This window comes from Syngnathus scovelli, chromosome 2 (assembly GCF_024217435.2).
Source record: "Syngnathus scovelli strain Florida chromosome 2, RoL_Ssco_1.2, whole genome shotgun sequence".
Lineage (NCBI taxonomy): Eukaryota > Metazoa > Chordata > Actinopteri > Syngnathiformes > Syngnathidae > Syngnathus > Syngnathus scovelli.
This window is the reverse complement of record NC_090848.1, coordinates 21817160-21838927: the sequence shown is the minus strand read 5'-3', so window position 1 is coordinate 21838927 and position 21768 is coordinate 21817160. Positions and strand designations below refer to the sequence as shown.

The 21768-nt window shown below is 43.8% G+C and overlaps 4 protein-coding genes across 6 annotated transcripts; 2 read left to right on the top strand and 2 right to left on the bottom strand.

The window, feature by feature from the left end:
• The first annotated feature begins 700 nt into the window (after window positions 1-700).
• On the top strand, window positions 701-2724 carry LOC125988798 (parapinopsin-like). The gene is made up of 5 exons (XM_049754453.2): window positions 701-1250; window positions 1951-2041; window positions 2115-2352; window positions 2438-2635; window positions 2710-2724. The coding sequence occupies exons 1-5, from the start codon at window positions 920-922 to the stop codon at window positions 2722-2724; spliced, it is 873 nt and encodes a 290-aa protein (XP_049610410.1). The 5' UTR covers window positions 701-919.
• Window positions 2725-3995: 1271 nt separating this feature from the next.
• On the bottom strand, window positions 3996-7685 carry LOC125988920 (5-hydroxytryptamine receptor 2B-like). 2 transcript variants are annotated; one of them, XM_049754741.2, is made up of 2 exons: window positions 6229-7685; window positions 3996-5277 (listed from the first exon to the last, which is right to left on the bottom strand). In XM_049754741.2, exons 1-2 carry the CDS (start codon window positions 7339-7341, stop codon window positions 5122-5124), a joined length of 1269 nt encoding a protein of 422 aa, XP_049610698.1. In that variant the 5' UTR covers window positions 7342-7685; the 3' UTR covers window positions 3996-5121. The 2 variants fall into 2 exon arrangements, with proteins under 2 accessions (XP_049610698.1, XP_049610699.1); XM_049754742.2 differs by having other exon boundaries at window positions 6307-7685.
• A 117-nt stretch (window positions 7686-7802) lies between these two features.
• On the bottom strand, window positions 7803-12279 carry LOC125988894 (probable ATP-dependent RNA helicase DDX20). Of its 2 annotated transcripts, XM_049754650.2 has the most exons (11): window positions 12049-12279; window positions 11589-11683; window positions 11047-11215; window positions 10743-10857; window positions 10510-10652; window positions 10288-10426; window positions 10133-10191; window positions 9900-9982; window positions 9708-9813; window positions 9184-9285; window positions 7803-9038 (listed from the first exon to the last, which is right to left on the bottom strand). In XM_049754650.2, the coding sequence occupies exons 1-11, from the start codon at window positions 12242-12244 to the stop codon at window positions 7972-7974; spliced, it is 2274 nt and encodes a 757-aa protein (XP_049610607.1). In that variant the 5' UTR covers window positions 12245-12279; the 3' UTR covers window positions 7803-7971. The 2 variants fall into 2 exon arrangements, with proteins under 2 accessions (XP_049610607.1, XP_049610608.1); XM_049754651.2 differs by having other exon boundaries at window positions 10743-10871; window positions 11589-12193.
• A 718-nt stretch (window positions 12280-12997) lies between these two features.
• Window positions 12998-16462, top strand: LOC125988940 (parapinopsin-like). Its single transcript, XM_049754810.2, has 5 exons — window positions 12998-13547; window positions 14248-14338; window positions 14412-14649; window positions 14735-14977; window positions 15061-16462. The coding sequence occupies exons 1-5, from the start codon at window positions 13217-13219 to the stop codon at window positions 15178-15180; spliced, it is 1023 nt and encodes a 340-aa protein (XP_049610767.1). The 5' UTR covers window positions 12998-13216; the 3' UTR covers window positions 15181-16462.
• The last annotated feature ends 5306 nt before the right edge of the window (window positions 16463-21768 follow it).

The following is a 21768-nucleotide window of genomic DNA, read 5'->3' as shown; positions in this document are numbered from 1 at the left end:
TCAAACAGTCGAGTCGAAACTACGCTGACCTCTAGCGGCCGGGAGAAAATTGTGACCTTCAAGTTGAACTGGACGGAAAAAAAGAACCTATAGTACGCGCTCTCTACTTATTGCTAGAATGAAATTAAGTTTTCTGTCTATTACATACCATTTCTGTTTGGATTATTTGATTTGAGATTGGGCAAAACACAACACAATCACGGCACAAACCCTTTCTTTCTTTTTTTCTTTCATGGAGGCAATATAAACCGGTTTATACTATAACAAGAATACATATCAATCTGTTGCCCAGAATCCCACCCGGTTCAATTTATCTCACTTTATTTGCATTATTTTTTTGTCTCATCTCAAAATTATAAAACTATTTTGGCTAAGAGTTTATTTGCTGCAGCTGCTGCCAAAACTAGGATTAAAACTATAGCGTCAGGGTTTCAAAGTAGTGTTAGGGTTTCAAACTCGGGTTTCAAACTAGGGTTAGGGTTTTAAACCCACGTAGTGTAAGTGACCCAGCTAAGGGCACACACAATCATGGAAAGTGCAGTCTTACAGGATATTAGGCAGAATTATTGTTCACACAATCCGGATCTGCGGATTTGGTATGAAGCAACTGAATATCTTGTTCAGGATCAGCTTTTGTAGGCTCATTTAGAGAGTAGCCTCTTCTGTGTGTTTTGCACTGCGACAGAAAAGCAATTTATCATCCTTAAGCAAGTTTCCTTTGTTTATTGATACAGTTGGATACCGAATTTGGAATATGATGATCAGCATACTTATTTTTAGTAAAGTTGCTGTTTGGACCCTTGGACATTTTTAATTTGGTCTGACAGTTTCGCAGTAGGCAATGGGCTGTTCATGTTAAGCATTTTACCATTGCAGCTAAAACTCTCATCCGTTGAGCACAATTGACCTAAATTACAAAATGGAGCACCTCGACCCCCATGGAAACTTCTCTGTCTCTGGTAGCGTAGCCGATGCAAAGGTCCTTTCCCGGAGCGGCTACACCACACTGGCTGTTATCATGGGCATCTTCTCTATTTTGGGGATCATTCTCAACATTCTGGTGATTGTGGTGACAGTGAGACACAAACAGCTGAGGCAGCCACTCAGCTACGCTCTGGTCAGCCTGGCTGTATGTGACCTGGGCTGTGCTGTGTTTGGAGGTTTGCCCACCACAGTGACCACCGCCATGGGATACTTCAGCTTTGGACGACTGGGATGCATATTGGAAGGCTTTGCTGTGGCCTTTTTTGGTGAGTCTTTTTCATTGATTGCTTTCTTTGGGAGCATGTGCGTGTGTGTGTGTGTGTGTGGGAGGGGGAGTATTTTAAGTCTTAATGGTTTGATCTTCTTTTATGTGTATTTAATTAAAAAAAAAAAGTCATATGCATAGGTCATATTCCATCACCAAAATCAGACCTGTGGTCAATAATATTGAGAAATAAATGTGAGATTTGTGTGAAAACGTCGCCATAAATTAATTCTAATTTAAAGATTTGACCTGATTTGGTGCTAGAGAGGTCATCTCAATGATTTTCTTGGGGTTATTTATGTATTCAACAAATAAACAAAGTACCTTTCACAAAAACTTGGGCAATAAAATTCTGTAAATTATTTTCTGAAGGTAAATGTCCCTGGGGTCAAATTGACGCCAAGGACCAAATTTGTTATTATATTTGAAGACGATAGTAGAGTTAATCTTTGCCAGTTATAGACACACTGATAAATATTCAGAGGGTAACTTCAATTCTATGTTTACCTGATGGGTTTGTGGATTATTTTATTTCAAAGGTTCTACCCACAGTAGGCTTATTTCTTTAATGAGTATTTCATTCAAAGTTTACTTAGCTTAATTATTTCTATTGAATCTTTAATGCCACTGCTACAGACAGACACAGTGAGATCACAGTCAACCTAATGTTTAGCATTACTTCATTGTTCCTTCCATGGCAGGTATAGCAAGCCTGTGTACGATCGGAGTCATTTCTGTGGAGCGCTACATAGTGGTGTGCTATCCGATGGGTGCCGCCCTCTTCCAGACCAGGTAAGCATTGTTATTCTTTTCAAAGAAAGCGAGAGAATTGGCGCGTGCTCAACCATGACTTGCTCCTTCTCAGGCATGCAATCGCGGGCGTGGTGTTGTCTTGGGTGTGGTCCTTTGTGTGGAATACTCCACCTTTGTTCGGTTGGGGCAGTTTTGAGCTGGAGGGCATCAAAACCTCCTGCGCACCCAACTGGTACAGCCGGGACGCAGGCAATATGTCCTATATAGTCATTTACTTTTTACTTTGCTTTGCTCTGCCCTTTTCCATCATTGCGGTGTCTTACCTGCGGCTGTTGTGGACCCTCCGGCAGGTGAGGACTGGAGAATGCTGCTTTTTTAAAAAAAAAAAAAAATTAAGTGTGCAGATATGATCTCATATATGTGTTGGCGTCCTAGGTGACCAAGCGGCAGGTGTCCGAAACTGGCAGCACACACCGTATGGAAGTGCAAGTGGCACGTATGGTTGTCGCCATGGTGCTTGCTTTCCTGGTGACTTGGCTGCCGTATGCCAGCATGGCCCTGGCTGTCGTCATAGATTCCACGCTCAAAATCGATCCTCTAATTGCTACCATACCAAGAAAGAATCAATATAATGCATTATTGTGCCCTTTTACTTTGTGTCATTCTGCTTCACTGCTGATTAACACATCAATCCTTATCACTTGCAGTCCCTCCCAACTTGAGGAGAAAAGAAGTACCTATGATATGTATGTCTGTATTGCCAGCAATTGTGTTTCAAAATTGTGAATGAGTGTGTGCATTTTCTTAGATAGAAGAATTGTGATGTTTTGGGTCCAGGGTATGTGCCTGTATTGGAGCGTCATCTCGGGTGACTGAACTTTCAATTCTTCTGGAAGTCCATCTATGGCTCCATATACACTCTATTTGACTAGCTGCCACTCTCAAGGTTCAAACTACAAATTTTTATCCAAAATACTCAGCTCTGAGCCTTTTTATACAACACGTGCCTGTCAATTGATGTCAATGATGTTAAAATAGTCAAGAATATTATTTTTATTCCACGACAAAAATGTCAAATTACAGTCTTTGTGTTGCAATCCAAATTGATATCAATTGGTCGGAATATCCCTTTTGACTGGAGACGCACCTCAAAATGACAAAATTGTTGAACACATACAATTTTTTTTTTTTTTTTTTTTTTTGAATGGGAAGACACCCAAATTAAAAGCACAAGGCATTCGCTGAGAATTTTGGACACAAAAATTGTTCTAAGCCCAGGTCCTTTGTGAGTATTGTTAATAGAATATTTTGTAATATTTGACCATCGTTTGGCAGAACCAGTGAAGCTGTGCTCTCTCTGTTTCTCTCTTGCTCTCCACTCTCTCTCTCTTGCTCACTCTCTCTCAATCATTTGTTTGTATTTTTTCTCTCTTTCTGTCATTGTTGTCCACTTGTATTCCTTATCCCTCCCGTGTGACCTACATGCTTGCAGTAGTCTTTATAGCTGTCAAGCAGCGTTCTTTCTTCCCCGAACTCAGTGGGCATTTTTCAAAGTTGTTGAAAATGTGTACTTCGTGTTGTTAGAAAACTTTGGTGTTTGTACTTTTTGTCCCTCCTTGATGTTACATTTCTTTCCCCTACTTCATTTTCAGGAGACGCAGGCAGTGGGATCTAGTTTGTTGGTTGCTATGGCGACATGAAGGACACTTATTGAACCGGGCCCGGAGCTCTCTGTCAACGTCAAGTAACGTTAGATTCCCACAAAGCCCGCTGACGTCGGACGTTTCAGGTGTGCTCACCTCCGAGCTGAGCCTCCCACATGGCCTTTTGTCCTTTTGAATGTTAGTCCAACAGCTTTGTACCGCTGTCGGGGATCCAATTTCCATCCCAATCTTGCTGTTTATCGATGAAGAAATGTCCATCATGAGCCCACGGGCAGTGGACCGACATATCACAATGAGAATATGGATAAGTGTGCGCAGTAAGTCATCTAGCTTGTGCTTAGGTGATGTGGATCTAGATTTTGGTTGTATTGTCAAATTATCATCACAGCCAATATGACCATTTATAAATAAAGATGATTTAATCGACATCATAGGTGAACTTTAGAATCACATGTGCATTTGTACTTAAAAAAAAAAAAAACATATCAGCTAATATGAATGCTGAAATGTAAATTCCATAACAACACATTCCTGTTATGTTCCTTAATACAGAGAAGAGTGATCACCCAAAGAAAGCCAAAAATATTCAACGGGGTGGGAAGCAGGAAAAGTGTCATACATCTAGTTTAAGTACGTAGCTTGTTCTATTTTTGGTGTAGCAACAGCAGCTGCCTCACTACTGAATTAGTGTGTAGAAATCACCATGCAGGCGTTAAAATAAACAGACAAGCACAGACGGGCAGTATTTATTTCAAGATTTTTTTTGGGGGGGACCAGTGTAAATCCTGCGCAGCGCGTCACCGGTTGGTAATTTGGCTGGCCAGGCTGGCGGATCTGCGAGAGGGACGGCTGCGCTGCTATTGGCATGGTCACTGCTGGCCTAATTTATGGCTAATCAAAGCAGCTCCTTTCATTCGGCATTAGGGTTAGGGTTAACCATCCAAGTGCAGGTACCCAGTCTACAAAAAGATAGTCCATAGTGTTGACGGGCTTCATTGCAATATTTTGAATATTTCAAATTGCTGTAACACAGGTGACGGCAGAAATTGTTTTTTTTTTTCTTTTATGTTGCAGAGACGTTTGTTTTCAAACACCATTTGAACCAGGCTCAATGTGTCTATTGATTTTTCTATACAATGAAAAGTAATAGAGCCCTCTTTTAGTGTGTGGCACTCTCTTTCTCTGTCATGTATTTTCATTGGTCTTCTTCGAGAGCAGTCGTTTATCTTCTCACTTTTTGCTTTTGCCCTCCTATGCCACCTGTCGTTGTTGAGACTACTGCTGTGCGTATCTTGTTGTGTTTGATATTATTTATGACCTTGTCTTGTGTCCCAACGGTGAAACACCTGATAAAACATCTATATCTGCCACATTTATAGTCCGTGGACTTTTTTCACCCATTGTCAAATCTGTGCAAATGCATTTGGCTTTATTTACAAACAGGGGATTTAAATGTCAGTGGACCGATTTCAGCCGACACTTCCGGATGGACAAGAACATCTTGCTGAGTTCATAGCGAAACTGTCTGGTAACCACAGTGTAGATGAGTGGATCCACAGCAGCTTGCACGCAGGTCAGCACCATAGCCCATGTCTCCATCTCCAACAGTAACTGTATGACAGAGAAGGCAACAAGATGCATGTCGTCAGTTTCAAATTTAGGAGGGTCCAATTTTTGTTTAAGCTACTGGAGTTCGACAGTATCAAGCAGTTGCACTCAGTGGCAGATTTTGATTTATGTGCGGCCACACAGAGTGACATTGCTGTGAAGGCGGCATGGCAATGGACAAAAAAGGTGGCACTGAATGATGAGAAAAATAGTAAGAGTGCTCAAGAAATTTATTAGACCATGAATATAGGGTTGTGCTCGTGTTACTTTTTATTGTTGCTTGTCCTGTTTTTGACAGAGATTTGACAAATAAAATCCTTGATTAATGCACCAATTTATATTCATCCATCCATTTTCTATACCGCTTGTTTAATGCTAAAATGTATGTTTTTCGTGACTATTTGAACATTTTTAATTTGACCATCTTCAAATAGTCAAGAACATTATTTGTATTCCGTGACAAAAATGTCAAATTACAGTCTTTGGGTTGCATTCCTGATTGCTGATGTTTGACTTGATTCATTTTAGAGAAGCCCTGAGTTGGCTCAATTTGGGATTTTTTTTTTTTTTTTTTTTTTTTACAAATATGCTTCTGATAGTGAGATTATTAAAGCACTTGATGGTAAGCCGGAATGGTCTAATAAATTTGATAACCACTTACTAGACGTAACCCTAAAAAATGCTGGGTCAAAATCAATCCAATCTGGGTTAAAAATTGGGTCAATTTGGCCCAACTCCCAGCATTTTTTTGCACAAAACAACGTTTCTTTTTTTCCCCCTAAACAATTCAAATCCGATTCACTTCCTGGATCGGTCCAGTATTTGACCCAGCAGTTTTACAGGTAAATCTGCAATAGTATAACTTTTTGTTGTTGTTGCCATTAATACTGAAGATTATTATTATTCACATTTTTAATTACAGTCATTGTAAACTTGAATAATGCTCTAAATTACCCAATACTGTTTTGATTTTCTTTTTTGTTGTTGTTGTTGTTGTTGTTTTGTTGTTGTTGTTGTTGTTGTCCAACTCACTCTGTCGTTGTCCGGCCGTGTGATGAAGTGATTCATGAGCAAAATGACCACCATGGGGAGCCAAAAGAGCGTGAAGGCGATAATAATATACCCAAAGCGTTTGGCCAGTTTGCCCTCAACCTGTTTCTTCCCTCGCTCTCTGGCTCCAGGCGTCCGAAGACACACCGCTCCTACGATCTCCGGGAGTGCCCTGCGGGATCCTCCGGACACGAAGCCCGAGCACTGGTCCCCGGACACGGAGTGCACTGCCCGGCGCGCGGCAAGCGGTTTGCAGTAGGCCTGTGCCGTCGCTGACTGTGGTTCTGAAGCCGGCTGGCCCAGCCAGCTCCAGACCTGCGCGGAAACCGTGGGCATCACTCGAATACCTCGACTGAACACTTTCTTTCGGTGCTGCCTCACAAGTTTAATGATTCGCCCGTAGTGAATGACGATGACAGTCAGAGACAACCCCCATATGGGTACCAAAACGTAAGGTCCGAATGGATCCGGGTGTCCGCCATTGTCAGTTGATAGTGGCCGGCAGTGAGCGTAAAAGAGGGATTGCTTGGAGAGCATCAGGGCGACGACGGCCAATATGAGGCCGCACAGCCATATCAAGAGGATCCAGAGGCGAACCCGGGCTCCCCTCCGTTCGGTGTGAAAAGGGAAGGAGATAGCTTGGTAGCGCTCCACGCTGATGCTGGCCAGCGTGAACAGTTGCACACAGCTGCACAAGGCCCAGATGAACTGCTGCAGGGCGCACATGCACAGCGGCAACCGGCCGCCTTCCACGGATCTCATGAACGAGACGAGCAAGAGCGGCGTGTCCACGGAGCACTTCAGGATGTCACTGGCGGCCAAGCTGACCAGCAACGCGTTGTTGCTCGTCTGGAGACACTTGGTTCGGAAAACGATCCAACACACCCACACGTTGCCGGGTAACCCCACGACTAGGGTCACGATCAAAATTACGCATTTGAATACGAGAAAAAAGAAGTCGGGGTTGCTCTCGATTTCAGAGATTGTTTTGTTCCCGGAAATGTGCGCGTCCATCATTCAAGCTGTTTCTCATCTATGGGACGACTTTACGTGGCAAACATTTTGTAGCTACTACACATCCTGGAGGAATCACCACCTGCTTGTGCACTCGAGGATTAAATTTCGAGCACAGTAAACAAAACAAAAATACATGATTGAGTGGTACTCGAGTGTGTAACCCCCCCTCCCCCCATCACTGATTGTCAGCGCTGATTAGGTGCAATCACGTGAAGATGTCTGAGCTTGATAAATCCTTAACAGTAACAAAATAATGCTTGCAAGTGGATCACAGCAGCTGCGGAAACACAATAGTGAATAACATAGAAAGACGCTTTGGGAAAGAGAAAAAAAAAAAGAGCTTCGGAAAGATGCATCAAATCTGCACACACATAAGCCGATGAGAAATACCAAACATGATTATGACAATAAAATCATTATTTTATACTATGGATTTTTATCAAATAGCCAGATAGATAGGAAACATTTTTTCCCCTGGTTTATTAACATTTAACCACAAAACAGTTAGCAAAACCACATTTTCAATTAGTAGAAAAAAAAGTGTTCTGCTCCATTTTATGAATATATCACGATTAAATGATTCTAAGGACACTAAAGGCTCTTTTTAGTGATATTGAGCCAGCACGGAAATCAGTGTTTGAGCAGTTCCTCCATGTAAACTGTGTTCATACGATAGGCTGCCATCCAGTTGTGCGCTGCCCTGTAGTAATCTTGGTAAGGTTGCCCTTGAAAAGAAGACATGGAGGCGTAGAAATCATTCCAGGCTCTATAGCAGTCTCTCCAGTAACTCTCAACATTGGAGTCATCTTCCACGTCAACCCTTTCCAATTTTTGCTCTGTCTTCCAACTTCTCCATTGTTCATTTTGGACATTCGACTTTGGTCTTTTAGCCAAAGACGTCCGCTGAATTGGCGCGCCGGCGTTTACACCGAGCATTGATTTCAAGTTGTCAGGTTGGGGTGACGTTCTGCTGCCCGTTGCGTTCATTGTCTGGAATGTTTCGAGAGCTTCCGGTGTGAATGGTTTCACGGCGCCGCTACGACTTGCCACTGTCTCAGGGTGAGTGACTTCGGTGGTCTCGCCACCTGCAGTCAGGTTGAACTTGTCTTCCGAGTCATCTTCAAGGCTTGAAGAATCCGAGGCTGATTTTGCAGCTGATTTTGAGTTACGCTCCCGATTCCATTCTTGACAGATTTCGCCTCCATCGTCACTGAGTGTGACAAACTCTCGGCGCCCGTCAGGCTCCCCGTCGTCTCCCTGACCGCTAAACTCCCTGACGATCTCCACTGATCTTCCCGGTCCTGTCATAATGAACGCTTGGAAGTCTCGCTTGGCTTCCTCGAAGGTTATAAACCCGGTTTTGCAGTTCTTAAACGAGCTTAGGGGAGGGATCTTTGGCAGTGCGTCTTGCAACTCTTTACGAGTCGGCACCGCTTTCGTGAAGCTCTGCGGAAGCCTGTTCTGCACAGTCGACGGCTTTCCGGAAAGCTCTTCCACGGCGTGTCTCATCTTTGGCTTCTCGGCCTCCTGAGCAACCTTTGCGACAACGGGAGAAAGAACCGTCGGGCACGCTTTGGAGCCCACCGTCTTCTTTTTCACATTCGTGAAGAACTGCTGGGTTGGGAGGGCCAAAGATGAAGCCTCGGCGCAGACATCCCAGTCACATTGCTCAGCCATCAGTCCGGCATCAATGGTGGCTGAATAGAAAGAAGACAGCGGTGACTGGAAGAATTTTGTGTCAAACTGAGTGGCCAATTCATTGGTGAGTTACAAATTACTGTGTGATGTCATTATAATTAAACATACCAAACAAAGCTACAAAGTGTTGGTCAATATGCTTACTTGGCAAAACGGACAAACTCAGGCCACATTTCTGAGCAATAGCCATCATCGTGTTCTCCTCTTCGCCATGGCAACAGTAGGTCACCGCAAGCCCCTGCGTGCCTGTGAACAGTTTGATTAGAATTCCTCATGATGTATTTTTTCATTTTCATTTCTAGTCTAAAAGTTATTACAGGCTTCAGTTATGAACTATGTGGTTTTGTGTCATTTTTAGGGGGCTTGTGCAGACAGGGATATTTCCTGATATCACTAACATCAGTAAGAGTCCTTAAATGTCAATATAAATCAAATAAAAAATGCCATATTAGTGGGACATTTTGATTACTTTCATAAACGCACTTTGGGATTAGTTAGATGACAAAAGCAGGGGAGGCATTGGAGCTAAAAGTCAAACACGCAAACGCAACGCCAAGGAGCAACATCATCTAGTGGTGAGTTTTGTTCGTCTCCAGTTTGTTGTTTTTGTAGGCAGAGTTCTAAGGCAGCTTTGTGTCTGTTTCTGAATAACCACACTGGACACCGACCGAAGCGCCCGGCACGTCCGATTCGGTGCATGTAGGTTTCCCAGTCCTGTGGCACGTCCAGATTTATCACCAGGTTGACCTTCTCTGCATCTATGCCCCGAGAGGTCTAACAAAGGGAGAACCATCATAAGAAGACTCATAGCAACAAGTTTTTAGGGTTTTTTTTTTGTTTTTTTTTTAAGTGCAACTTACCAGATCAGTGGAGATAAGCACTCTGCACTGATACTGCTTCAATTTGGACATGGCCTCAAGTCTCTGCTCCTGACTCAGACTACCTGTGTAATCAACAGAGAGACTGGAAGTCACATCTGCTACAACAGAGGAGCAACCCTACCATGACCCGGTGAAGACAAGTTAAATTTAGAATGATGTCATCTTTTTTTGTTGTTGTTTAGAGGCTTCCGACTTCCCTCTCAAACTCTCACCTGAGATACAAACAGCAGGTAGGCCTTGAGAGGACAAGATGTCTGCCAGATGCTGAGCCCTGCAGGAAAATCAAAGCATGATTAGTCCAACTTATTCAAGGGAGAAAAAAAAAAAAATCAAGTTCCGGCAATCAATAAAATCTGATATAAATCACCTTGTGTGCAAGTTTGAGAAAACAAGGGCCTGGTTGAAAGGCAGTTTACTGAACAACTCTAGGAGGAGCTGCACCTTCTCCTCAAAGACCTTATGAGGTAATGGATGGGACTGCACCAGCTTGTAATACTGCTTCAGGCCTAGCGGGGAACAAACAGGAAGAGGGACCATTCAATAACTTCAGTCAGAATGCAAAAGGCTGAAATGGGTTAATGGAATAAACCTTTGAGTCCCATGTCCTTTGGGTTGAGTCTGACAAAAGTGGGCTCTCTCATGTAGCGGGTGAGATGTTGAGCAAGAGATTCAGGGTAGGTGGCAGAGAGCGCGAGCATCTGTTTGTTCTCAGGCAAAGAGGAGAATATCCAGCTGTAGATGGGACAAAAAAAGGCATTGAAGACATTCATTTCTGCATTTTACAAGGTAAGGCTTACAAATAATTTGCTTTGGTCCGCATACTTGATTTGTTCCTGGAAGCTGCCCTCCTCCAGCAGTTTGTCAGCCTCATCCAGAACAAAGAGACGAATGCTGGCGGTGGATAACATGCCGAGCTCAATCAACTGCTTAATACGACCTGTGACAAGAGTGCTTTTTTTTTTTAATAAAAAAAATAAAATTGCCATCACTGAAATTTCATCTCTTTGGAAGCAAGATTTCCTTTGTTTTCGTTTTCTATCATTTGAAAGCTTAGCCATACTCAACTAGCCCCAGGACCAACTTGGGGTCCTTTTGGAGTTGAACTTGATACTAACTAGCCTCTTACCAGGTGACCCTACAGCGATGTGGCATTTCTTCAGATGGAGTTTGTCCTGATGAACAGGACGGCCCCCGATGAACACATGGCACTGCAAGCCCTCCATTGCACAGCCTATCGCCATGACAACGGAGTGGATCTGCACCGCTATCTCTCGAGTCGGAGCGAGCACAAGAACCTGCACAGGTCAGAGTAGAAGTCAACAAGCACTTATGCTTGATTGGGGCAGATTGGAGCCAAAGTCATGAGGTGTGTTCATTAATCAGTAAGAGCACCCAGTTAAGCCCACGTGCACCATACTGCAGAAAGGCTGGATGTACCTCTGCTTTATCGGTAATCATACACTCTCATTTAAGAATATGAGACTGAGAAGCTTGATCTCATCAGATTAAGACACCCGTAACCAAAGTGATTAACACACATGCCCATCTGTTGTTAGTCCATCTATATCAAAGATCATAATAATCTCATTTTAGGGAGGACGGTAAATAGCAAAGGAACTACGGAGATAAATTAAAAGAGAGGTGCTGAGCGACTTCAACTGCACTCACCTGTGTGGCAGGAGTGTCCAGGTTCAGAGAATCCAAAGCGATTGTGCAGAACACACACGTCTTTCCTGTGCCAGATTTGGCTTGTACAATCAAATCTGAAAGAGGACAATCAAGGGTGGCCCGCAATTGACTTCGAGTGGGCACATTAACAATGAGTCACATGTAGTATGTCCTTGAAATGATTCCTTTTCGCATTTAAAGTCGACTGACTGCAATCGTGCTCAACATAATCAAGAACGTTTTCCTATAGTTAAGCAGTGTTCGAACTGTACAGTACCTTGCAATAACACTGACCGATTTTGACTGACTTTAAAGTCATGAGTGTGGTACTTGGAAAGTTCAATGTTTATTTTAAGCGGTACTCGGTGTAAAATATTTGAGAACCAGTAATGTGTTAAAATGATGAATCTATTTGACTTTCCCTGACGACATGCTGGCATGATGCGACGAGAGTGTATACCAAGTCCGCATCGGCCAAGCGGGATCGCCTTCAGCTGGATCGGAGATGGTTTTTGAAAGCCTGCAGCTGACAGCCCAACTAGCACAACCTCAGACAGCAAAAGCGACCTGAAGTCAATCCCCTCCGATAAAATCACATCATCTGTTCTGTTTCGCGTTTCTATATCGTGAGCTGCTTTCTTGACGGAGGCCGCCATGATTTTTGAGAGTCAGCCAGCCAGTGGTCAACGAGTGCGGGTTAAAATTATCGTCAAACAGTCGAGTCGAAACTACGCTGACCTCTAGCGGCCGGGAGAAAATTGTGACCTTCAAGTTGAACTGGACGGAAAAAAAGAACCTATAGTACGCGCTCTCTACTTATTGCTAGAATGAAATTAAGTTTTCTGTCTATTACATACCATTTCTGTTTGGATTATTTGATTTGAGATTGGGCAAAACACAACACAATCACGGCACAAACCCTTTCTTTCTTTTTTTCTTTCATGGAGGCAATATAAACCGGTTTATACTATAACAAGAATACATATCAATCTGTTGCCCAGAATCCCACCCGGTTCAATTTATCTCACTTTATTTGCATTATTTTTTTGTCTCATCTCAAAATTATAAAACTATTTTGGCTAAGAGTTTATTTGCTGCAGCTGCTGCCAAAACTAGGATTAAAACTATAGCGTCAGGGTTTCAAAGTAGTGTTAGGGTTTCAAACTCGGGTTTCAAACTAGGGTTAGGGTTTTAAACCCACGTAGTGTAAGTGACCCAGCTAAGGGCACACACAATCATGGAAAGTGCAGTCTTACAGGATATTAGGCAGAATTATTGTTCACACAATCCGGATCTGCGGATTTGGTATGAAGCAACTGAATATCTTGTTCAGGATCAGCTTTTGTAGGCTCATTTAGAGAGTAGCCTCTTCTGTGTGTTTTGCACTGCGACAGAAAAGCAATTTATCATCCTTAAGCAAGTTTCCTTTGTTTATTGATACAGTTGGATACCGAATTTGGAATATGATGATCAGCATACTTATTTTTAGTAAAGTTGCTGTTTGGACCCTTGGACATTTTTAATTTGGTCTGACAGTTTCGCAGTAGGCAATGGGCTGTTCATGTTAAGCATTTTACCATTGCAGCTAAAACTCTCATCCGTTGAGCACAATTGACCTAAATTACAAAATGGAGCACCTCGACCCCCATGGAAACTTCTCTGTCTCTGGTAGCGTAGCCGATGCAAAGGTCCTTTCCCGGAGCGGCTACACCACACTGGCTGTTATCATGGGCATCTTCTCTATTTTGGGGATCATTCTCAACATTCTGGTGATTGTGGTGACAGTGAGACACAAACAGCTGAGGCAGCCACTCAGCTACGCTCTGGTCAGCCTGGCTGTATGTGACCTGGGCTGTGCTGTGTTTGGAGGTTTGCCCACCACAGTGACCACCGCCATGGGATACTTCAGCTTTGGACGACTGGGATGCATATTGGAAGGCTTTGCTGTGGCCTTTTTTGGTGAGTCTTTTTCATTGATTGCTTTCTTTGGGAGCATGTGCGTGTGTGTGTGTGTGTGTGGGAGGGGGAGTATTTTAAGTCTTAATGGTTTGATCTTCTTTTATGTGTATTTAATTAAAAAAAAAAAGTCATATGCATAGGTCATATTCCATCACCAAAATCAGACCTGTGGTCAATAATATTGAGAAATAAATGTGAGATTTGTGTGAAAACGTCGCCATAAATTAATTCTAATTTAAAGATTTGACCTGATTTGGTGCTAGAGAGGTCATCTCAATGATTTTCTTGGGGTTATTTATGTATTCAACAAATAAACAAAGTACCTTTCACAAAAACTTGGGCAATAAAATTCTGTAAATTATTTTCTGAAGGTAAATGTCCCTGGGGTCAAATTGACGCCAAGGACCAAATTTGTTATTATATTTGAAGACGATAGTAGAGTTAATCTTTGCCAGTTATAGACACACTGATAAATATTCAGAGGGTAACTTCAATTCTATGTTTACCTGATGGGTTTGTGGATTATTTTATTTCAAAGGTTCTACCCACAGTAGGCTTATTTCTTTAATGAGTATTTCATTCAAAGTTTACTTAGCTTAATTATTTCTATTGAATCTTTAATGCCACTGCTACAGACAGACACAGTGAGATCACAGTCAACCTAATGTTTAGCATTACTTCATTGTTCCTTCCATGGCAGGTATAGCAAGCCTGTGTACGATCGGAGTCATTTCTGTGGAGCGCTACATAGTGGTGTGCTATCCGATGGGTGCCGCCCTCTTCCAGACCAGGTAAGCATTGTTATTCTTTTCAAAGAAAGCGAGAGAATTGGCGCGTGCTCAACCATGACTTGCTCCTTCTCAGGCATGCAATCGCGGGCGTGGTGTTGTCTTGGGTGTGGTCCTTTGTGTGGAATACTCCACCTTTGTTCGGTTGGGGCAGTTTTGAGCTGGAGGGCATCAAAACCTCCTGCGCACCCAACTGGTACAGCCGGGACGCAGGCAATATGTCCTATATAGTCATTTACTTTTTACTTTGCTTTGCTCTGCCCTTTTCCATCATTGCGGTGTCTTACCTGCGGCTGTTGTGGACCCTCCGGCAGGTGAGGACTGGAGAATGCTGCTTTTTTAAAAAAAAAAAAAAATTAAGTGTGCAGATATGATCTCATATATGTGTTGGCGTCCTAGGTGACCAAGCGGCAGGTGTCCGAAACTGGCAGCACACACCGTATGGAAGTGCAAGTGGCACGTATGGTTGTCGCCATGGTGCTTGCTTTCCTGGTGACTTGGCTGCCGTATGCCAGCATGGCCCTGGCTGTCGTCATAGATTCCACGCTCAAAATCGATCCTCTAATTGCTACCATACCAGTCTACTTTGCAAAAAGCAGCACTGTTTATAACCCCATCATTTACGTTTTCATGAACAGACAGGTAAAGGACCCGCCATAACGTTCACTGAAATATGAAAGAAATCATCCTTATCGTGTTGTTTGTTGTTGTTTGTCTTTGTTCAGTTTCGAACGTATGCTGTTCCAACAATCCTGTGTGGATGGAACCCCTGTGCCTCGGAGGCACAAATATCCGAGGTTGAGACAACAGTTGCTTGTGCTCACAAAACCCAAATGGATCCCTGAAAGAATTATACGCTCACGAGACGTATCATTACGTACACCAGGGCAACATATTGAGGTCCGGTTTAGAGCTTTTCCAAATCATAACATGTATTGATTGTGTTTCCTCTGTAACAAGGGTGATATTATTTGCAGTGATGTACAACTGCATTGCAGCAACCAAAAACTGTTGGTTTTGGCCAGTAAAGATTGGCTGCAGAGTAAAATCCTGTGGATGTAAAAGTCTACACACCCCTGGTTAAATGGCAGGTTTTTGTGACATTGAAAAAATGATATGAAGATAAAGCCTATCCAAAATCTACCAAACAAGTGGAAAAATATTTTAAGGTCCGTTATCAGTCATGCTTTGAATTTATTTATTTATTTATTTATTTATTTATTTATTTATTTATTTATTTATTTATTTATTTATTTATTTATTTTTACTACAACACACATTTGGCATATGGGACAGGGGTGTGTACACTTTATATCACAGTATATAACTAAAAACAGGAAATTCTGGTCCACCCTCTGGCGTCTCAGGAGGGGGAAGTTGTGCACCGTTAAAGGCCCGGAGACACCGGTATATGTATAAATCGGTTTTAGTTAGCTTATGGGCTTATAAATTTAAATTGACGATCGAAACAACGAAAAGGAAGCTGTTGCTCTGAAAAATGTAATTTAAATTTACTGCGCAGACGAGTTTGACTGCACCGAGCCGCCAGCCAGAAGTGACGTCTCATGACGTCTCAAGTTGTACGCGTTTAGCTTCAGTGAATGTAAACAAAAAGAGAAGAGGGGCCAGCGTGGAGACGTCCGGCCAGGCTTGCGGCCAACCCAGCTCGCCCAGCCGTGCCTTCCATTCTCCTGGCGTACGTTCGTTCGCGGGACGACAAGATGGGTTGCGTTCGCCTGATAGGATCCACGAACCGGACAGTGCGTGCCTGCTGTGTGCTCGTGTTCACAGTGACTGTCATCTTTCCGGACCCTGCTGTGCATCGGGAGCGGCTAGCGTGCTATCACTCTTATTGTTCATCTTCTTGTTTTATTTTTCCTGTGTTGTTTACTTGTATGTGCGTTGTGAACTCTGTCTTATCTTTCCGGACTCTGCTGTGCATCGGGAGCGGCTAGCGTGCTATCACTCTTATTGTTCATCTTCTTGTTTTATTTTTCCTGTGTTGTTTACTTGTATGTGCGTTGTGAACTCTGTCTTGTCACCCTGGGATAGTGAGAAACGTAATTTCGATCTCTTTGTGTGTCTTGACATGCGGAGGAATTGACAATAAAGGAGACTTTGAGACTTTGACTTTGAAAAGTATGTCGAAGCGTGACGGGAGGGGCACAATTCAGAAAACGTGCTCAGCTCGTCGAAAAAATGCGATTTAAGCAATAAAATTAAAAATGCTTATAAAACCTAAACCAAACGTTGCAGGTGGTCATGTCTTCATGTGCTGTTGGATTTTGTCCACAATTTAGGGAGCGCGTTATCTGCGCCTCACGGCAAAAGCCTTTGCCAATCACCTGTTATCCAATTTACTCACTGCGTGCTTGTTTAATTTCTTCAGATTTAGGAAAATGCAAAGACACTGAAGCAGAAATTAGACTTAGACAGATTGGTTGAGTTCAATCACAATTCTTGTTCAAAAAGCTCTGTTTTCAGGAAAGTACAATACAGCGCTGGGCCCTTCAAGAGCGGAAAGTCTCCATTCAGAAAAGGCAAAGTCCAAGGTTGTTAGATCAGTTTTATATTCAGTAGCACATTGTGGGCCGGGATTGATGGGCGATGAGTCTTCGGGGTGGGGCAAGTTCGAAGGAGAATCTGCTTCCATGGGAGTGGTGCTGGTTATGGGCGATTCGGTGTGTAGGTGGGGGGCTGTTGGTGTGTGTGTGTGTGTGTGTGTGGAGGGGGGCTGTTGTCTTCCCTCCCGTCTTTCGGCCTTGGCGATCATCTTTGGCCGAGTCTTTCGGTAGCTCCTTCTGGCACCTGCTGGTTTTATCTCCACGTGACCTTCCTGTGAACATTCTTCTCCAATCTTGGACATACACTGTCGTACCTCATTCAACCGTATCTTTTCTTTGTTAGGCAAACTATTTCCCTCTGTGCAGAGCGTTCAGTAGTAATCAAAAACTGGCGTCTAGCATTAGTCAAAACATAAGATACAATCAAGTACTGACCGGTCAAGACGACTCTGGCCGTGTCCATGATTCAGAGAAAAAACATCAGGCATGCATTCCACAGTTCCTTAAGGGTCATTAAGCTATTTAGGCACTATATCAAAAGTCATTTGTTATTTCAAAGTCCTCAGAAATATATCAGATCATAAAGTTATAAAAACCTTTCTCATCACCACTTATCAAAAATGTCTAGTTATGTCTTCTTTATTGATTTGGTGTGTAATTATACGCTTCAAATGTTTCTTTTATTTATTTAATATGTGAATATACTTGTCTGCTTATGTACTTTATTCAATGAGGTTTGAGCATATCTGTTTTTGTAGCGAGGCAGGACTTTTTGTATTTCGACCTCATTCCTTCAGTGCCGAGATCAACTCGGCACTCTAAAGCCCCCAAGAGCACTTTTTACTATGCCAACCTAACCAGAGTGACGGGAGGGGCACGATTCAGAAAATGTGCTCAGCTCAGCCCAAGTGAACTGCTAGATTCATCATATTCTGCGTCAAAAGAGGTTTCTGAATCGGATAAAATGATGCTAATATTGCCGCTAGAAACGGAGCTGCCGCTATCATCTGCCATGTTGTTTGGGTTTGTTGACATCCAGATGTACAACTTGTGACGTCACAGTCATGGCGCCGCCAGTGTGGCTTCGTGCGGGACACGATCGATAAACTGGCATTTCATTTTAGCTTTATTCTTGGTAATCGGTGTCCATTTTTAATTTCCAATGCGGCAAATGTGTTCACTTTATACATTCTATCAAATTCCGTTCTAATTGAAAAAAAAAAAAAAGGGATGTCTCTAGGCCTTTAACACTGTTTACAGTGGAGATGGCGTGCTGCTGACCTCGACTCTGGACGTCGTGAGTCGGTGGGGAGAATACTTCGAAGACCTCCTCAATTCCACCGACACGCCTTCCATTGTGGAAGCAGGGCCTGGAGACTCTGAGGTGGACTCTCCAATCTCTGGGGTCGAAGTCACTGAGGTAGTTCAAAAAACTCCTCGGGGGCAAGGCCCCAAGGGTGGATGGGATCCACCCGGACTTTTTAAAGGCTCTGGATGTTGTGGGGCTGTCCTGGCTGACACGCCTCTACAGCATTGCGTGGACATCGGGGACGGTGCTTCTGGATTGACAGACTGGGGTGGTGGTTCCACTCTTTAAGATGGGGAACCGGAGGGTGTGTTCCAACTACAGAGGAATTGCACTCCTCAGTAGAGCCGCTGCTCCTCCAGGGTTGAGAGGAGCCAGATGAGGTGGCTCGGGCATCTCACCAGGATGTCTCCTGGACGTCTCCCTGGGGCGGTGTTCCGGGCATGTCCCACCGGCAGGAGACCCCATGGACGACCCAGGACGCGATGGAGAGACTATGTCTCTCAGCTGGCCTAAGAACGCCTTCGGAACCCCCGGGATGAGCTGGACGAAGTGGCTGGGGAGAGGGAAGTCTGGGAGTCCCTCCTAAAGTTAAGCTTAAAGTTAAAGTCCCAATGATCATCGTCACACACGCATCTGGGTGTGGTGAAATTTGTCCTCTGCATTTAACCCATCCCCATGTGATTTTGATCCATCCCGTGGGGGAGAGGGGAGCAGTGAGCAGCAACGGTGCCGCGCTCGGGAATCATTTGGTGATCCAACCCCCCAATTCCAACCCTTAATGCTGAGTTCCAAGCAGGGAGGCAATGGGTCCCATTTTTATAGTCTTTGGTATGACCCGAAAGATGCTGCCCCCGCGACCCGACCCCGGATAAGCGGAAGAAGATGGATGGATGGAACTAAAAACAGACAGTAAAATTAATCTGACATGCTGGTAAATTAAAATTGACTTTGTTGCCCATCTTGTTACTTGCAATTTCTTCTCTTTCCTGTAATTGGAGCTGTGCATTTATTTTAATTCAGTGACGGTAAGAGATTTGCTTTTTTGATTTATGTATTTTGTGTGCAGTGCTCATTGTCAAATGTTAACTCTAACTACAGCCACAGTTGTGAGGCAAATATTTTCTGTGTCAAAAGATACCCAATAGTTAATAACATAACTTTTATTTATTTTTTAACTTGGTGTACACATCTCTTTTTCTCTTTGAGGAACCAACCACTCTGCACAACCAGACCTTCATCACCTTATTACCACCATTATGGCTTTCACTGGAAAAACACCCCAAAATAATCTTGGTGTATCTAGCAACCCTTTTCCAAATGCCATCCTATTTTTTTTTCTTTAAACACATTTCTATGTTAAACAGCAAAAACATAAACCTCCTTGTCGCTTTCTTTGTCAAGTCTCACAGTTTTATCATTCACAGTCACCCACTAAATCATCATTGTCACGCTATTACACCCTACCTTGGCTTTTTTTATTGATAACAGCAATATTGCTATGATTTTTTTTAAACAAATGTTTCCTCTCAAATGAGAAGTTCATTTGAAGTTGCTGCACGGATTTCTCAGAGCCGAGCTGATGTGAAAGTAACCGAAGCTGACGGATCGTAGCGCGACGCCAGATCCGCGGCCGGCACTGGGAATCCTCCCGGCGCAATTGGACTCGCGGTCGCATTAGTGTCCCACTCCAACGTCGCCGGATTCGCTGCCGTTGCCGGACCTCGAGCCAACAACGCTGGACCCGCTGTCGGTGCTGCACTTCGTCCCAGCAACGCTGGACCTGTGACCGTCGGTGACTGCGTGCCAGTAACGCCGGACCTGCGGTCTACACCGGACCTCCAGGAGGCTAACACCATCAGCCCCAGGAGGAGAGCTACCATCTGGCCCAGTGTGCTAGCACAACCAGCCCCTGGACGAGAGCTAACATCAGGCTCAGTAAGCTAGTACCACCAACCCCAAGAGGACAACCACCACCAGGCTCAGCAGACTACCATCACCAGGCTCAGGAGGATAGCCACCACTAGCTCCAGTGAGTTGGCACCACCAGCCACCCTAGGAGGTCATCTGACACCGGGTTGAGTGGGTAGCATCTCCAGCCCCAGGAAGAAAGCTACCATCAGGTATAGGTTGATAGTCAGGATGGCCATGAAATTGCTCCAGAAGAACATGGAGGAACTGAAGCTATCAATGGAAGTGATGTCTTCAACTCTTGAAACCATAATGAAGCAACAGGCCATTATTACAGAGCTGATGGGAGAGGTGAAGCAGCTCAAACAATTAAATACTGAACAAAATAAGAAAATAGTCACCCTGGAAAATAGATTAGACAACTTGGAGCAGTATTCCAGAATGAGCGATGTCATCATCACAGGTTTAAAGATTAAACCACGAAGCTACCAGCAGGCTGTGAAAGGCCTTGCTTCAGAGGACTATCCTGAACATGAGGAGACAACCGAGGAGCAGGTAAAATCTTTCCTCCACAGCAAAGACATCGTCATTGACACTATTGAAGTGAATTTTGAACTTTATGCGTATCTGTATGTTGCACTAGATGATCCACTAGTAGTAGTAAGACTATCAAACTATATTTGCTGTACAGAGAAGCTTTAGTTTCAGTAATGTATAAGTACTTGGTAGAAGATAGAAGGGCCAGTTGTCCGTGACCAGGGAGAATTCAGTTTCAGCAATGTGTGCAATCCTATAATTGCTCACTCTTTGTTTGACCTTCTGCCCTCTGGGAAGAGGTACAGGAGCCTGCGCTCCCGCACCACCAGACTTGCCAACAGCTTCTTTCCCCAGGCTGTTAGGGCCCTGAACTCGCTACCCCCTTCTGCGTAGCGTGTGGCACTGTTGCGCTATTTTCGGGAATGTCTGCTGTACGCGCACTTGCTCCTTTTTTTTCTGCTCCTCTTATTTATTGTTGTGTTATTTATTCATTATTTATTCAGCACGCTTTTGTTATACTTGTTACTTGTTTGTCTGTTGTGAGCCATGTCTTGTCACCGTGGGATAGGGGGGAACGAAATTTCGGTTTCTTTGTGTGTCTTTGGCATGTGGAGAAATTGACAATAAAGCTGACTTTGACTTTGACTTTGACTTTGACTTTGATAATAAGGTAAAGTGGCTGTTGTTGTCCATCACCAACAGCGCTGGTCAAGATCTCCTTTTTAGGACTGAAGTAAACTAGTAGATTGAAAACTACAGCTGTTACCCAAAGCCGTGACATCAGCTTCTTGTCAGGTATAAAAGCTACGGGCCTGACAAGAGGGGGGGTTCGTTGTCTCTCGTTCGTTGGTGCCAGCGGGGGTCGTTCGTTGGTTCCAGGGCTCGCTCTAGCGCGGGTTCGCTCGCTCACGCTCGCTCGCTCCCCCCTTTGGGGGGGGAGGGCTTTTTGACATCCATGCCTTGGGCCACTCAACTTTTTGGAAAGACTTCACTCTGACATCGGTTGAATAAAATCTTTTCCCAATCAGCCGTGGGTCCCTAAAGTGATCATTCGTCGGGAAACAGCCACCGATCACCGAGTGTTTTTTGAAGACCAGCTAAGCAGCAAAAACCAT

Excerpts from the sequence above, each read along its gene's own strand:
- LOC125988920 (XM_049754741.2), bottom strand. The coding sequence starts at position 7,341 with ATGATGGACGCGCACATTTCCGGGAACAAAACAATCTCTGAAATCGAG. Across the intron at positions 5,278-6,228 it reads GAAAATCAAAACAGTATTGG|TTACTGTTGGAGATGGAGAC; the intron begins GTAATTTAGAGC and ends TCTGTCATACAG.
- LOC125988894 (XM_049754650.2), bottom strand. The coding sequence starts at position 12,244 with ATGGCGGCCTCCGTCAAGAAAGCAGCTCACGATATAGAAACGCGAAAC. Across the intron at positions 11,216-11,588 it reads TGGACACTCCTGCCACACAG|GTTCTTGTGCTCGCTCCGAC; the intron begins GTGAGTGCAGTT and ends TGACCTGTGCAG. Across the intron at positions 9,286-9,707 it reads CGGACGTGCCGGGCGCTTCG|GCACGCAGGGGCTTGCGGTG; the intron begins GTCGGTGTCCAG and ends AACTGTTCACAG.
- LOC125988940 (XM_049754810.2), top strand. The coding sequence starts at position 13,217 with ATGGAGCACCTCGACCCCCATGGAAACTTCTCTGTCTCTGGTAGCGTA. Across the intron at positions 13,548-14,247 it reads CTTTGCTGTGGCCTTTTTTG|GTATAGCAAGCCTGTGTACG; the intron begins GTGAGTCTTTTT and ends CTTCCATGGCAG. Across the intron at positions 14,650-14,734 it reads TGTTGTGGACCCTCCGGCAG|GTGACCAAGCGGCAGGTGTC; the intron begins GTGAGGACTGGA and ends TTGGCGTCCTAG.
- LOC125988798 (XM_049754453.2), top strand. The coding sequence starts at position 920 with ATGGAGCACCTCGACCCCCATGGAAACTTCTCTGTCTCTGGTAGCGTA. Across the intron at positions 1,251-1,950 it reads CTTTGCTGTGGCCTTTTTTG|GTATAGCAAGCCTGTGTACG; the intron begins GTGAGTCTTTTT and ends CTTCCATGGCAG. Across the intron at positions 2,042-2,114 it reads GCCGCCCTCTTCCAGACCAG|GCATGCAATCGCGGGCGTGG; the intron begins GTAAGCATTGTT and ends GCTCCTTCTCAG.